The following is a 15,015-nucleotide window of genomic DNA, read 5'->3' on the forward strand; positions in this document are numbered from 1 at the left end:
GTTTATTTTTTAACTTGTTGAATACCTTTAATCCCCGCTCTTTCTGAAAGTTGGCATTTATTAAATATGTGGAGTTTTCACATGTTCCTGGCACTATTTATAATTTCAGCAGTTTCATCTAAGTCAGAGTAATAAAATGCTTACTTTCCACTGGTTTTTACACTGGAAAAATGTTGTTTGCGGCAATGTAGTAGTTACATATCATTCCTTTAGTCCTTTCATGCAGACCAAAGAAATGAAAACTGGCTGGGCACGGTAGCTTATGCCTGTAATCCCAACATGTTGGGAGGTTGAGGTGAGCAGATCACTTGAGCCCACGAGTTTGAGACTAGCTTGGCCAACGTGGCGAAACCCCATCTCTACTAAAAATATAAAAATTAGCTGTGCATGCAGTGGTGCACGCCTATAATCCCAGCTACTCAGGAAGCCAAGCCTGGAGGATCGCCTGAGCCTGGGAGGTGGAGGTTGCAGTAAGCCAAGATCGAACCACTGCACTCCAGCCAGGGCAACAGAGTGAGACCCCATCTTAAAAAAAAAGAGAGAGAGAGAGAAATGGTTAAGAATATGCTTTTCATAAAAGTCCAGTTACTTATTTACAAAATACTAAAGGCTACTGATAATGTGAGGTGAACTGAGGAGTGCCATTACCCGAGCCTTCTGTACCTGAAGTCTCATTGTAAAAAAAGCCCAAAGCCTACTCACCTTTGTTTGTCTTAAATAGGACTACATTGTACTTGTAATCTTGTACAGTTTTCATGAAATTAACGTCTTCATGTCATCTTAAGTACCTGGTTTAGGAACCTCTTAAATATCATTCAAAAAGAGCTTAGCACATGTACAGAGTTCACACAAAGCCCTATTTGACATAATTGTATGAACTGGTATCTCAGGAACACGATATTTAGAAAAGGTGGTAGGGCATAAACAAAACAAACAAAATACCAGGTCTAGGTACAAATAATCCCAGCCGGTTGTGGTGGCTCACGCCTGTAATCCCGGCACTTTTGGAGGCCAAGGTGGGAGGATTGCTTGAGCCTAGAAGTTCAAGACCAGCCTGGGCAACATGGTGAAACCCCATGTTTGTTATCTGTACAAAAGATACAAGAAGTTAGCCAGTCATGGTGGTGCGTGCCAATAGTTCCAGCTCCTTGGGAGGCTGAGGTGGGAGAATCACCTGAGCCTGGGAAGTTGAGGCTGCAGTGAGCCGTAATCACACCACTGCACTCCAGCGTGGGCATCAGAGTGAGACCCTGTCTCAAAAAAAATTAAAATTAAAATAAAAAACAAAACAAAACAATCCCTAAGAGGACTAAAAGGAAAATAAAACTTTGCTGCCAGACAAGACAGTATCAAGGTAAGGTCAAAGAGTTGCTGAAAACAAAAAATAATAATTCAGGCAATTGGCTGTCTGGCTTCTGCGGTCTGACAGATTCCGCTCTACACTAATATACAGGAACTCTTCTGGTCATTGTCACATAGCAGAAATGCTTCTATATGTGAAGTTGTTCTAGACTGCCTGTTATAGCTGTTAAATGGAAACCCCAGAATTCATCCCGAATATCTCTGAATGTGAAAAAGTCACATGTACTAATTTAATTCAGTATAAAATTTCCTTGTTCTCCCACAAAGAGAATTTCAGCAGTGTCTTCCCAATATGAAACCATGTCTTATCACTCCACCAGACTCAGAATTGGTACTAATTCTGACAGAAGCTGAAACTAAAGCCTACATTTTATTTAGTCAACATATGGCCTTTTTTCAGAGATGATGTGAATTAATAGTTTAAACAACCAAAATAAAAGAACAGACAAGTTTTTTTTTTGAACACATTCATTTCCATTGCTAAAGCTGTGGTGATCAGCAGAAGCATCTGCCTCGCTGTCAATAACAAGGTGGACCCAGGTTGTTGGAATTGGTGGATCCAAGGCTTGGAACAAAGGAAGACTTACTAAAAATAAGACTTGGAACTTGGAAGGCCTGGACCACAAGGGCCAATTCTGCCATAAACCCTATTGCCCAGGTGTGTTACATAAACCACCCAGAGATTACAATGAAAGTCAGGGTGCAGCCAGGTGCAGTGGTTCACGCCTATAATCCCAGAGCTTTGGGAGGCCAAGGCCAGCAGATCACTTGAGGTCAGGAGTTTGAGACCAGCCTGGCCAACATAATGAAACCCTGTCTCTACTGAAAATACAAAAAAATTAGCTGGGCATAGTAGTACAGGCCTGTAATCTCAGCTACTTGTGAGGCTGAGGCAGAATCTCTTGAACCCAGGAGGTGGAGGTTGCAGTGAGCCGAGATGGGACCATTGCACTCCAGCCTGGGTAACATGAGTGAAACTCTGACTCAAAAAAAAAAAAAAAAATACAAAAATTAGCTGGGCATAGTAGTACAGGCCTGTAATCTCAGCTACTTGTGAGGCTGAGGTAGGAGAATTACTTGAATCTGGGAGGCGCGATTTGCAGAGAGGAGATCGTGACACTGTACTCCAGGTTGGGTGGCAGAGTGAGACTCTGTCTCAAAAAAAACAAAAAGAAGTCAGGGTGAGAAATAGCACATAGTAATAATGACTATAATAATTTTGTAGCTGGCTGGGCTCAGTGGCTCATGCCTGTAATCCCAGCACTTTGGGAGGCTGACACAGGAGGATTGCTTGAGCCCAGGAGTTTGAAACTGGCCTGGGCAACATAGTGAGACCCTGTCTCTAAAAAATAAAATAATTTTACAACTTTTGATTCTCCTGTATTAGATAGCATAACTGGGAGGAAAAAAAAATTATGAAATTATTTTCCCAAGACCAGTTTGACTCATCTTCATCACACTTGTTTGACGTGGTTATCCAGGTGCCACCTACATCAAGGTGGATCCAGGCTGTGGCCTCCCATTAGGTAACAAAGCCCTTCCCAGAGGGAGGAGTCACACCATTGGGTCAAGAGTTGCAAATGGGTATTTTTACATATTTATTAAAACAAGTTTCCTGAGAAGTTTGACCAGGCAATGTTGTTAACCTACTTTGCCTAAAATGTACAAAAATGCAATCAAACTTACATATATTTTACATATTCTAAAGTCAGATTTTGTTCTGATTGGCTGTCCAGTTAGGGCAAATTAGTGAGCTTTTGTTTTATACTAACAATAGTCTGAAACATAAAATTAAGTTTGGGTTTAAAAACAATTCTTGAAATTGCCGTAAACATATGGTGTCTATTGATTGAACAGTAATAAAAAGGCACAAGGTGCAAGAATTGAGGCTTGACTGTTCTGGCCATATACTACCTCATATACCTTGACAGAATAAACTATATTTTTAAAAAGTGCTTTGTACACTGTATAATTATAGCTTTATCAGATAAAAACTCGATGTGTTGCTGCAATTTTCTTCTTCTAGAATTTGAAATTATTTAAAATACTGAATGAGAAAATATTTATCATATAAAAATGGCTTCATCAACATGAGATTCCAGGACCCCAGATGCTTCTCTGAACTTCTAAAAGTTCATTATTTGATAGAGTTGGATCAAATGTAAAGGGCCAAGTGTTCAAAGATTTTAGATACCTAAAGAGAAAAAGAAGGAAATGGAGGCTCTCCTGGGAGTCAAAATGTTGATGAGAAACGAACCAAAAGCAGCACACACAGGCAGAAAAATAGACAAGTTATGATTCAGAAAAAAATTGTATGCAATTTTGGCATAAATATCTGAGACTCTCTGTGGGCCATGAGTTGAAAATGAACGTGCAAGAGAGCAAGGAAAACACAAAGCCTCATTCAGATGTGCTGGTGAGAATATGACAGACAAATCTGTTGAAGTTATGGACCGTGAAGTCTGTCTTTTGTCAAAGCTCTATGCAGTCCCAGGATAGCGTGATAGCAGTGGTTAAACACAACTGCTAGTTATAGCTTTCATGGTATGGAAAGATCTCTCTGGTCTGAAACTCTGCCTTTGAAATTATCCATGTAGTTCAGAAGGCAAATACTTGTTAAAGGGATCCTAAAAGAAAGAAAAGGAGTAGCTTTTGTTATGCCTTGGGGCAGACTTTCAAGCACAAGACACAAGATTGAGCAGCAAATGTTTGGGTAACCCCACCTCCCCTCAGTTCAAATGTAGGTAGTAAAATATATAGATTTTTCCTTCTTTGTCTCTTTCTTGGAATAAAATATCAGGCATCCAAGGACAACTGAGGACTCTCAATTTGCTAGATTGCTTTAAAGTCAGATTTAGAAAATTAAGGAATAAATGCAGATCGATTTCATTTGAGTAGGTGTGGTCAATGGACCCTTTTCCATTTTGTGCCATTGCTTTTAGCAGAAGGATATTAAAAATATCACAGAGAATGTCATCTCTGATGGACTGATAGAGACCTCCCGGAGTGCTGTGTTAGGACATGAGGCTTGTCCCAGCTTGGCAGGAGAGAATGCTAAGCATGAAGAGTGATGTCCACCACGGGCACAGATATTTCCTGCTCCTCTTCTGTTTGTTTCAAACCACCTTAAGGATCTCTGAAACATAGAGGCTGACAGATGACCCCCACCTGCACATACAAGGGAGGTGTGGTGAAACAAGTGTGAGCTTTGCAGAAATGCTGACAAGCAAGGGAATTTCAGCTGAGGAGAACATTAGTTCTTTCACTGAAGATTCCTAGTTTCTCTGAGAAGTTCCCAAATGTGACCGGACCTGGCCATGTCAGCATCTACAAGTTACCAAACGCCATCTCATCAGGACTGTGGACCCTCTCACTGTGTCTTCTTGGCAGGCAGAGCTTACTGACTTACTGACTTAATGGTGTATCCATCAAAACACTTGCTGTGTTTGGTGACTTTTCCATGACTTAACACTCCTTAAGAAAAGTTCCTGCTGAATGTAGTTAACCTGTCTGAGGACTTGACTAATCAGAGGAAATTATCCAAAGCTGGTTAGTGACCCAAAAGGAAACCATTGATAAAACAGCTTCCTGATTTAGGTCCTAGGAATGAAGCAGAAAGGTGATGAAGACTTAGCATGACCAGAGTGCGAACAGTGAGCTAGAAGAAGACTTAGCTTGACCAGAGTGAGAGCAGTGAGCTAGAAGAAGACTTAGCCTGACCAGAGTGAGAGCAGTGAGCTAGAAGACGACTTAGCATGACCAGAGTGAGAGCAGTGAGCTAGAATCAATAGGCTGAGAGGAGGCAACACCCATTGATCAGAAGTGAGCACATCACCCGCCTCCTTCTCCGCCCTCGGAGGCAGCGATGGATGGCAGCCAGGCCTTCTCCTAGTACTTCTCAACTGCACATTCTTCCAGGTGCAAGTGATGCCATCATTAGGAAGAGTGGGCGTTGGAAGAAACAGCAAAAGGTTCTTGTGTCTATGTTGATTTGAAATTAATTAAATTCATATCCTCTTCATCCTCTGGCAGGCCCAGCGGACTCACTCAGGGGCTGCTTCTCTTGGGAAACATGAGTGCCATTCAGGTTTACGATTCATTGTCACTGTAAAAAAACAAAACAAAACATAAAACACACACGCATACATACACAAACAGTAATATATTTTTAAGAAGCTAAAGAGAGCTCGTCTCTCCATTGTGGAGGTGACCGAAGAGATCGCAAGCTGTCAGGAAGCCAGTGGTGTCTAGCTTACAATTTCTGAAATGAAGGTCAGTTTTAATTTTATATTTGATCCCTGAGGAAGAAATCCATGAAAGCCAAAAAATAATTCCTAGTTCTCACTCTTCATAGCCCTCATCCAGCGCCGATGCAGAGAGAACCAGATGGAGTTGGGGGTTCCCTGTTTAATAAATCTAATCCCGTTCTCTATGAATACATGCCAAATTGCCTTTTTCTAAAACAAATTTTCCACGTGCTGTTTTCTCTCAAGAGTTTGTGGTCCTGGCATGTCTTTAATAGCCCATTTTGTTCATACCTACAAAGGATCTGGAGGGGCCTTCTCAGTGTCATTTAGAATTCAAACAACGGGCATCCTGGGGTGTGAGCAGACATAAATGAGGAACACGGTATTTGAACATGACCACGCTGTTCGCTAATTTGTGCTTCTGCTTCTAACTTGGCTGTCTTTGCCAAGTATCTTGCTCCACAGCTTTTTCTTGGTGGGCCCATAGTTCCACCAAGTCTCCTGGAAGACAGGCAGCACTGCCCTTCCTCCACCTTCTCTTTTTTTTTTTGAGATGGAGTTTTGCTCTTGTTACCCAGGCTGGAGTGCAATGGCGCGATCTCGGCTCACCGCAACCTCCGCCTCCTGGGTTCAGGCAATTCTCCTGCCTCAGCCTCCTGAGTAGCTGGGATTACAGGCACGCACCACCATGCCCAGCTAATGTTTTTTGTATTTTTAGTAGAGACGGGGTTTCACCATGTTGACCAGGATGGTCTTGATCTCTTGACCTCGTGATCCACCCGCCTCGGCCTCCCAGAGTGCTGGGATTACAGGCGTGAGCCACCGCGCCCGGCCCCACCTTCTCTTTTTAGATCTGTACTCCCTTCGCTCACATCCTAGCAGGTCTCTATTTGAAGTGACCTCCGCTTCCAAGGAAGTGCGTGAATGATAATGAACAACAGATCTGGTATCTCCCGAGCTCACAGGTGTGTAAAGTCTGCAATAGGTGATATTCTTCTGAATCCTACTTCAGTGCTCTCCTGCTCAGTGAAACTCCATGTGTTTCTAAAAGGACTTCAGAGCAACTCAGACACACATGGATAAATAGATAGAGAGATAAATAGGTGGATAAGTAGATAGATAATGGATGGATCTATCCACGAAAGGGCAGGAGACATGTATATGTTCATGTGTGGTATTTGTTCATTTTAAAGACAGAGGCAGAAGTGATGATAAGGACAGAAGAACAATGGGAAAGGAGGGGAAGGACAGAATTTTATCTGAGGCATCAAAGTGAAAAAAAGTAAAAACTAGAGTGGGCGTGGTGGCTCACACCTGTCATCCCAGCACTTTGGGAGGCTGAGGCAGGAAGATTGCTTGAGTCCAAGAGTTTGAGACCAGCCTGGGCAATACAGTGAGACCCCATCTCTACAAAAATTAAAAATTAGCCTGTGGTGCACACCTGTAGTCCCAGTTACCCAGGAGGCTGAGGTGGGAGGATTGCTGGAGCCCTAGCATTGAAAGCTGTAGTGAGCTATGATTGTGCCATTGCACTCCAGCCTGGGTAAGAGAGACACCTGTCTCAAAAAATAAAATTAAATTAAAAAGACAGACTATATCAAAATGTGAAAATGTATTTCAAATGAAAGCGTGGTTGAAAGTTAAGAAACGTTTCATCTGAAGAGTAGATGTGACAATCCCCTTCACTCATGTCACCCTGAATAACCTTTCAATTGGCCAAGGAGGTTTCACTTCTTGGAATGGGTGGTAGTAAGTGGAAATTGGGTGGTAGTAAGATAATATTTCAAATATGCAGGAGTCTATCTCTACAGAACATAGGTCTCCGAATTGCATGTTTACTTTTTGTGACTTTATCTTGAAATTTCAGCCACTTGAAGCAGAGTATAACAGACAGCTGAACAACAAAGGCAAAGGCCTTTTTTGTCCACATCATTAATCTTTGTCGAGCTGTTATAATAGAAGTGATTTTTAAAGTTAATTATATTAAAATTAGTCCATATTCATTGGTTAAAAAATATAAAATGCTAATAAGCAAAACAAAAATACCATTAATCTCACTACATTAACATTTTGGTATTTACTCTCCCAGAGATTTTTCTGTGATAATGATATATATCCTTTTTGTACAAAAATTGGATCATATTTTATATATTGTTCTGTAATCTGCTTTCTCACTCTCATTCACATGTAAACATCTTTCTCTGCTAATAAATATACAATATATTTTTAGTGGTTATATATCATTCCATTGTCTCACTAAATCAAAGAATTATTTTTAGCCAATCCCTTAGTGTTAAACATTTAGGCTACTTCAAATTTTTAATTTTTATTTATTATAAACATTGCTACATCTTTGGAAACTTCTAATTGCTACCTTTGCATATATCTCTAGACAAGGAATTGTTAGGTCAAAGTTATACAATTTTAAAGCTTTAATAGCCCATTGTCAAATTATCCCTCTTTCCTAGAAATGTTTACAATTTCTATTCTTCCAACACTACTCTTTAGGGAAATAACCTTTTCCTCACATCCTCTCCAACACTGAATATTATTATTTTCATTTTTTGTAAGTCTAATAGGTGAAAATAATATCCTATTTACTGTGACTTTCTTTTTATTGCTACAAAGACTAAACCTTTTACAAAGCTTAGTTGGTAATTTTAATTTCTTCCTTTGCTGAATTGCTTATTAATAGTCTCTGCTTATATTAAAAATGGGATAATTATTATTATTATTTTTAGACAGGATCTCACAATGTCGCCCAGGCTGGAGTGCAGTGGCCAGATCTCAGCTCACTGCAGCCTCGACATCCTGGGTTCAAGCAATCCTACCACCTCAGCGCCCTTCCCCCGCTTCCCCAGTAAGCGGAACCACAGTTGTGTGCCACCACACCTGGTTAACTTTTGTGGAGACAGGGTCATGCCATGTTGTCTAGGCTGCTCTTGAACTCCTGGGCTCAAGCAGTCCACCTACCTCAGCCTCCCAAAGTGCTGGGATTACAGGTGTGAGCCACCATGCCCAGACCATCGTGTTTTTTGAAGTACAGAAATGTTGAGTTTTTAATGTAATTAAATCTAGCTTTTTCAAACATGGTTTCTGACTTGTGTGTCATGCTTTCAAACTAGTTCCCTCCTTAAAGCGATATAATATTTTCCTGTATTTATTCTGGCTTTTTTTCTTTCTTTTTAACACTCGAACTCAACTGAAGTCTATTTTAGTAAATAGCGTGAGGTTGATCTCTAAATCCCCCCCCAAATGTTAGTCAGCTGTCCCAAGACTATTTATTAAATAATCCACTTGCTATGAAATGTTAATTCTAATTTGGTTCTGGGTATACACCGTTTTAATTGTTGATCAAGCATGGCACGCTCCCTGTGAACTCCCCATCCTTATTCTACCTTATAATTGCACTTTTTCCTTCTTTTAGAATTGTCCTGGCTATTTGCATACAGTTCTTCTTCCAGATGAAATGTGCATAGGGATTTTTAAGATGACTGGGTTGAATTTAAGATGATCATTTTTACATTGTTGAGTCTTTCATCAGGAACACAGTATACCTCTCCATTTGTTCAAGTCTTTTATGTGCCACAATAAAAATCTGAACATTTTATATTATCGCCTGCATTTTTTCAGTTGTTTATCTCTGGGTAGTTTACGTTTGTGCTGCCTTTATGATATTACCATGTTGGTGTGTGCTAACGAGTGGCTTTTTTAGCACAGCAGTTAAGAGTCCTGGGTCAGTTGGCCCAAGTCTGAATCAGGGTTCACTTTCTTGCTCTATGACATTGGGCAAATTAACCTTTCTTAGCCAGAGTGATCTTATCTCATCTCATCTGCAAAACATACATAACGATACCGTGAGCTTTATTGTTTTGTAAATAGTAAATGAGAAAATGCAGGTGAAATACCATACTCCAGGCCTGACACACAGACACGTGAATGAATGTTAGTAATCCTTATTTTGCAGGTTTTACAGTAGCCAGCGTTTGTTGGTAAAACACTAGCATGAATATTGTTTCAGATACCCAAAGGTTTTCAGCAACCATCTTCCAAAACAAGCTTTACATTTCTAAGGAGAAGCATTTTGAAGGCTCAGTGTGGGAAACTGTCCATCAACAAGAACTTGTTTAACTTAAAGCAACAAAGAGGAAAAGCAGCTCAAGGTATGGTGCCCACTGCCACAGCTCTGTGGACCATGAGCAGTTGACAAGCACTGCCACATAGGATACCGGTTGCCTCACCTGTGGGCCATCAGGCCACTCCTAGAGTGCAGGACCCTTACTTGTGGTGGAATGGACTCAGGCGTGTTGGTAAATCAGCAAGCTGGGACCTGGCCCACCCCGGGCCTGCAGGCATTCTCTCCCAAACACTCATTCCTTTAGTTAGTTAGATATGTTTCCTGCTATCTTTTTGGCTATTTATTATCTCTGTGAAATCATCAAATAAACCTAGACATTTTTAACTCTGAAAAATCCTAGAGTTCCCTGTTAAAAAGATCCTAGCAAACTGTCACAGAATTGCAACAAATCAAATGAGTGGTCCGTTTTCAAACCTTTCGTTTGAGAGCAGTTTTAGTAACTTACTTATGATGCTAACGTTAGTGAGCAATTTTTCTAGGAACGTTAGATATTTTAAGAATGTGGGGCAAGTGTGGTGGCTCATGCCTGCAATCCTAGTAACTTGGGAGGCGGGGGCATTTCAGCCTCAAGGACCACTTGAGCTTATGAGTTCAAGACCAGCCTGGGGAACATAGTGAGACATTGTCTCTACAAAAAATTTTACAATTAGCTGGGCTTGGTGACTTGTGTCAGTAGTCCCAGCTATTAGATTGGTGCAAAAGTAGTCATGATTTTTGCCATTAAAATAATGGCAAGAACAGTGATTACTTTTTTTACCAACCTTATACCTTATATTTGGGGGGGCTGAGGTGATAGGGTTCCCTGAAGACTGGAAAAGTTGAAGCTGTAGCGAGCTGAGATCACACCACTGCACTCTAGCCTGGGCAAAAGAGTGAGGCCCAAAAAAAAAAAAAAAAAAAAAAAAAGAATGTGGAACACCTTTCCCAAAAGCCTGTATAGTAACAGACTGACAAATGAAACCAAATGTAATTGATTAAAAAGCATCGTTGTATTGCTTTCTTTAAGAAGGCATGTAATGGGCATGCTACCAGTTAAATAAAGACAGATGCCACTGTAATACCTTGTTTCATAACTGCCCCTTTGTTGCAGTCAGGCTTAGATAAGTCATCTTTGTTCTCCTGACCAATCTATCTTGTTAACAATCCCTTGTTATGACCACAGCTCATGTACTGTCTCCAAAGATGGCAGTAAACCTATGTTAAACCCGTCTTGTGTTATGATGCTCTCTAACTCATTTTTGGGGGGAGTGCAGAGATCAGTTTAGCACAAAGTCACATAGCAATTCGATCAGGTTCCCTTTCTCTTCATCAAGAGAATGTCCTTTCTCCTTCCTGCAAGAGGCCTGGTCTCAGGTGGAATGATTGAGGTAATGCATCTGGCTAACATCAGAGGCAAGCCTGGTCATGCACATAGATCATGCCCACGTTGTAGACATAATCTGGGCCACTATTCAAGCAATGCTGTGGTTTTTAAAAGTGAGTACATCTTCCCTCGTCCAACACATACATGCACACACACACATGGGCACATGCCTCTGTGTTTTAACAATATTATTTGAGGTCTTCATCCTGCACGACTATAAACTGTTACTTTGTATCCCTTAAAATACCAAGCTCAGATTTGAGGGAAACTGACATTTAACACTTGAATTATAGATGATTCCTGACTTACAATGGTTGACTTACAAATTTTTAACCTTACAGTGAAGCAAAAGTGATGTGTATTCACTTCACTCCTTGACTTATGATGAGGCTATCTCTAGATAAACTAATTACAATTTGAAAATATCGTGCATTTTTGACGTGATTTTTTTTTTTTTACTTACAGTGTGTCTATCAGGACCTAACTCTACTGTAAGTCAAGGAAGATCTATATACTTTTTTTTTGAGACGACGTCTTGCTCTTGTCCCCCAGGCTGGAGTGCAACGGTGCGATCTCAGCTCACTGCAACCTCCGCCTCCCAGGTTCAAGCAATTCTCCTGCTTCAGCCTCCCAAGTAGCTGGGATTACAGGTGCCTGCTACCATGCCCGGCTAATTTTTGTATTTTTAGTAGAGAGGGGGTTTCATCATAATGGACAGACTGGGCTCGAACTCCTGACTTCATGTGGTCTACCCTCCTTGGCCTCTCAAAGTGCTGGGATTACAGGCATGAGCCACCATGCCCAGCCAGATCTATGTACTTTTAAATGACTTTGAGGGACTAAAGAAGAAAAGAGGAAATAAGCCTCAAAACAAAGAAAAAAAGTGGTCACAAAGATTTACTTGAGCAGAGAGGCCAAAAAAATGTTTACACAAAACTGCTGTTTTCTTGCAATTAATGGTTAAGCGTTGCCAATGACCGTGCTGCGTGACAGACACATCATTCACCAAGTGCTCTCCTAGATTTACCTCCTGGTGGCTGGCTTTCTTGTGGCTGAGTGTTCTTCTTTTTCTAGTCCATAATTTGTCTTTTAATTTATGAAATATCTCTTATTTTAACAAAATAATAAAAGAAAATAGAAATGCACTTTTAAAAGAAACTGTTCTCTAGATTAAGCTTTATCAGATACAAACCTGCCATGTGAACTTGAACAAGTCACTTAACGTCTCTGAGTTCTAAGTTTACTCAAATTATTTTATTTTTAACTGATTGTTTTGACATGATGTAGACAGTGTCAGGCACATAATAAGTGCTCAATAAATGTCTTTTTAAAATCTACATCAAAAATTATACTTTCTCAAAAAATGACAAAGAGAAGGGATGAAACAGGAAAAAACCCACACAAAGTTCTCTATTACACTAACAAATTTTTCCGGAAAAATAGTGAAGTGGCTCATTTTTATAATGACATTGAGCTCAGAAACATAAATCATAAAATAAACCGCAGGATTATTGTAATTTAAGAATAGGTATACTGTCACTCTCTTAGCTAATTTCTTAGATAATTACGTAGGCATCTAGTATATAAAAAATGTGATGTAAATGTCTTGCTATTGTTGTAATCATTACTTTTTTAATTTTTTTGAGATGGAGTCTCACTTTGTCACCCAGGCTGGAGTACAAGTGGTGCCATCTCACCTCACTGTAACCTCCACCTCCTGGGTTCAAGCGATTCTCCTGCCTCAGTCTCCCGAGTAGCTGGGATTGCAGGCATGCACCACCACGCCTGGCTAATTTTTTGTATTTTTAGTAGATACGGGGTTTCACCATGTTAGCCAGGATGGTCTTGATCTCCTGATCTCATGATCTGCCCGCCTCGGCCTCCCAAAGTGCTGGGATTATAGGCATGAACCACCGTGCCTGGCCCTATGACTGTGTTCTCAAAATTATAAATCCACTTTAGCAGAACCAAACCTAATTCTTTCCCTAATCTTTTCCTATGTTGTTGCTCAATGTGAAGTCATCCCTGTGGTCAAAAGATTAAGAGGAAAGAAGAGAGGGATTTGGCTAACATTTGTGATTCCTTGTCTGTGGTTTTTCATCTAAGGTTGCAGAGACAGAAACACCAAGCTTTCAGGAAACTGCCTAACTACAAATCCCTCCGGAAGAAGGAAGAGGCTGGCTTGATTGGAAGATTCATGATAAAAGGGACTCTTTCTTGTTTGCACCACTATCTAGTGGCATTTGGGAGGGTGTTGTGAAGGTGGAGTTAGAAAATAAGGGAGTATGTTTTCTATACAGAAGTTAAAACAATAATAAAATCAACCGAAAGGATCTGTTTTCTGTCATCACCAGGTGTTGGCAATGCTTAACGAGGTCAGAGATGAAATTCTCTCCAACTCGAGGGCAGACCCCACTAGCACCCTCCTCCCACTGACACTATTCCCCTGTGCAGTGCCAGGCACATAGCAGGGATGAATCACGGAAAAGATGCTAAGATAGAAAATAAGACTATGAAAGACTCCCTTCCACGATTCCTTTGTTGCTTTTCCTATTGTTTTTTTTAAACATGAAACCATAGTGTCATCTTCCCATAGTATTTCATACATCTCTCTGGTCCTTATTAAAATCGTGTGCTATCTTTTGGTTTCCTTAGCTCAGGAAGAATATTCATTCAATGAGGACAGAGGAAGGTAATGAACAAGGAGGGGCCAATGAGACATGGATAAAGTTCTGAAAGACCTGAGATGATGGACCCTAACAAGAGAAAGTTGAAGAGCTGAAGTCTTTGCTTACAATGTGGGATATATTAAGTGTAAGATGATTATCAGATTGACTTCCTTTTCCCAGAAGCATGGTGGACTTAGGTTCTATGGACTTAATACATAACAGAGGTTCTATGTCAGGGATGTCTTTCTAGCATCAAGGAAAGTAAAACCCTGTAAATGAATTCCAGAAGTCTTCATTTATCAGGAGAATGGAGAATTGTGTTTTCCACTAAATTCAGTTTTTAATGGCTGTCACATACTTTGTGAAGCATTAAATTCACATGTATACTATTTCAATGACAGATGAAGAATCACACACAAGGTAAAAGCCAATGGAAAACTCTGGGTGATAATGGTGCGTCTATGTAGGTTTGATGGTAACAAATGTATCAGTCTAATGGGGGACATTGATTATGGGGGAGGCAGTGTATGTGTGAGGGCAGAGGGTATACGGGAACTCTAGTTTCTGCTCAATTTTGCTGTGAACCTAAAACTGCCCTAAAAATAATCTTTTAAGATGCCAGTGTGGGAGGGGGAAGAACTGTTGCTACTGCATAAAAATAATTAGTTTCACTTGCATTGTGCTTTAAAACTTAGCTACTGCTGGGCACAGTGTCTCATGCCTGGAATCCCAAAACTTTGGGACGCTGAGGTGGGTGGATCACCTAAGGTCAGGAGTTCGAGACCAACCTGACCAATGTGGTGAAACCCTCTCTCTACTAAAAATACAAAATTAGCCGAGCTTGGTGGTGGGCGCCAGTCATGTCAGCTACTTGGGAGGCTGAGGCAGGAGAACTGCTTGAACCCAGGAGGCAGGGGTTGCAGTGAGCTAAGATCTCACCATTGCACTCCAGCCTGGGTGACAAGAGTGCAACTCCATCTCAAAAATAAAAATAAAAACAAAAATAAAACCTAGCTAGTGGTTTCATTCTCTTACATCATCCTGTGAAACTAGAAGGACAGATGTTCTTATTTCCATTTTTCAAGACAAATAAATTAAAACTCAAAGAGCTAAAGTGACTTGTTTTAGTCTAAAGAACAAACAAGCGTTCAAATTAGGTCTGAAAATGAGTCTTCTAAGTCCAATGATCCACGAATGCACTTTCCACCTGTATCTCTAACAATTCATAAGCTTTTA

General features: G+C 40.5%; 1 protein-coding gene across 1 annotated transcript in view; it reads right to left on the bottom strand.

Moving 5' to 3' along the window:
• Positions 1 to 2,943: 2,943 nt before the first annotated feature.
• Positions 2,944 to 15,015, bottom strand: part of TMEM154 (transmembrane protein 154) — a 58,056-nt gene continuing 45,984 nt past the window's right edge. The window contains exon 7 of the mRNA XM_017498761.1: positions 2,944 to 5,467. Within this exon, the coding sequence (XP_017354250.1) occupies positions 5,452 to 5,467 (16 nt within the window). The 3' untranslated portion in view covers positions 2,944 to 5,451. The remainder of the gene's footprint in view (positions 5,468 to 15,015) is intronic.

The sequence above is a fragment of the Cebus imitator genome, unplaced genomic scaffold, assembly GCF_001604975.1.
Source record: "Cebus imitator isolate Cc_AM_T3 unplaced genomic scaffold, Cebus_imitator-1.0 Scaffold251, whole genome shotgun sequence".
In the NCBI taxonomy this organism is placed as follows: domain Eukaryota; kingdom Metazoa; phylum Chordata; class Mammalia; order Primates; family Cebidae; genus Cebus; species Cebus imitator.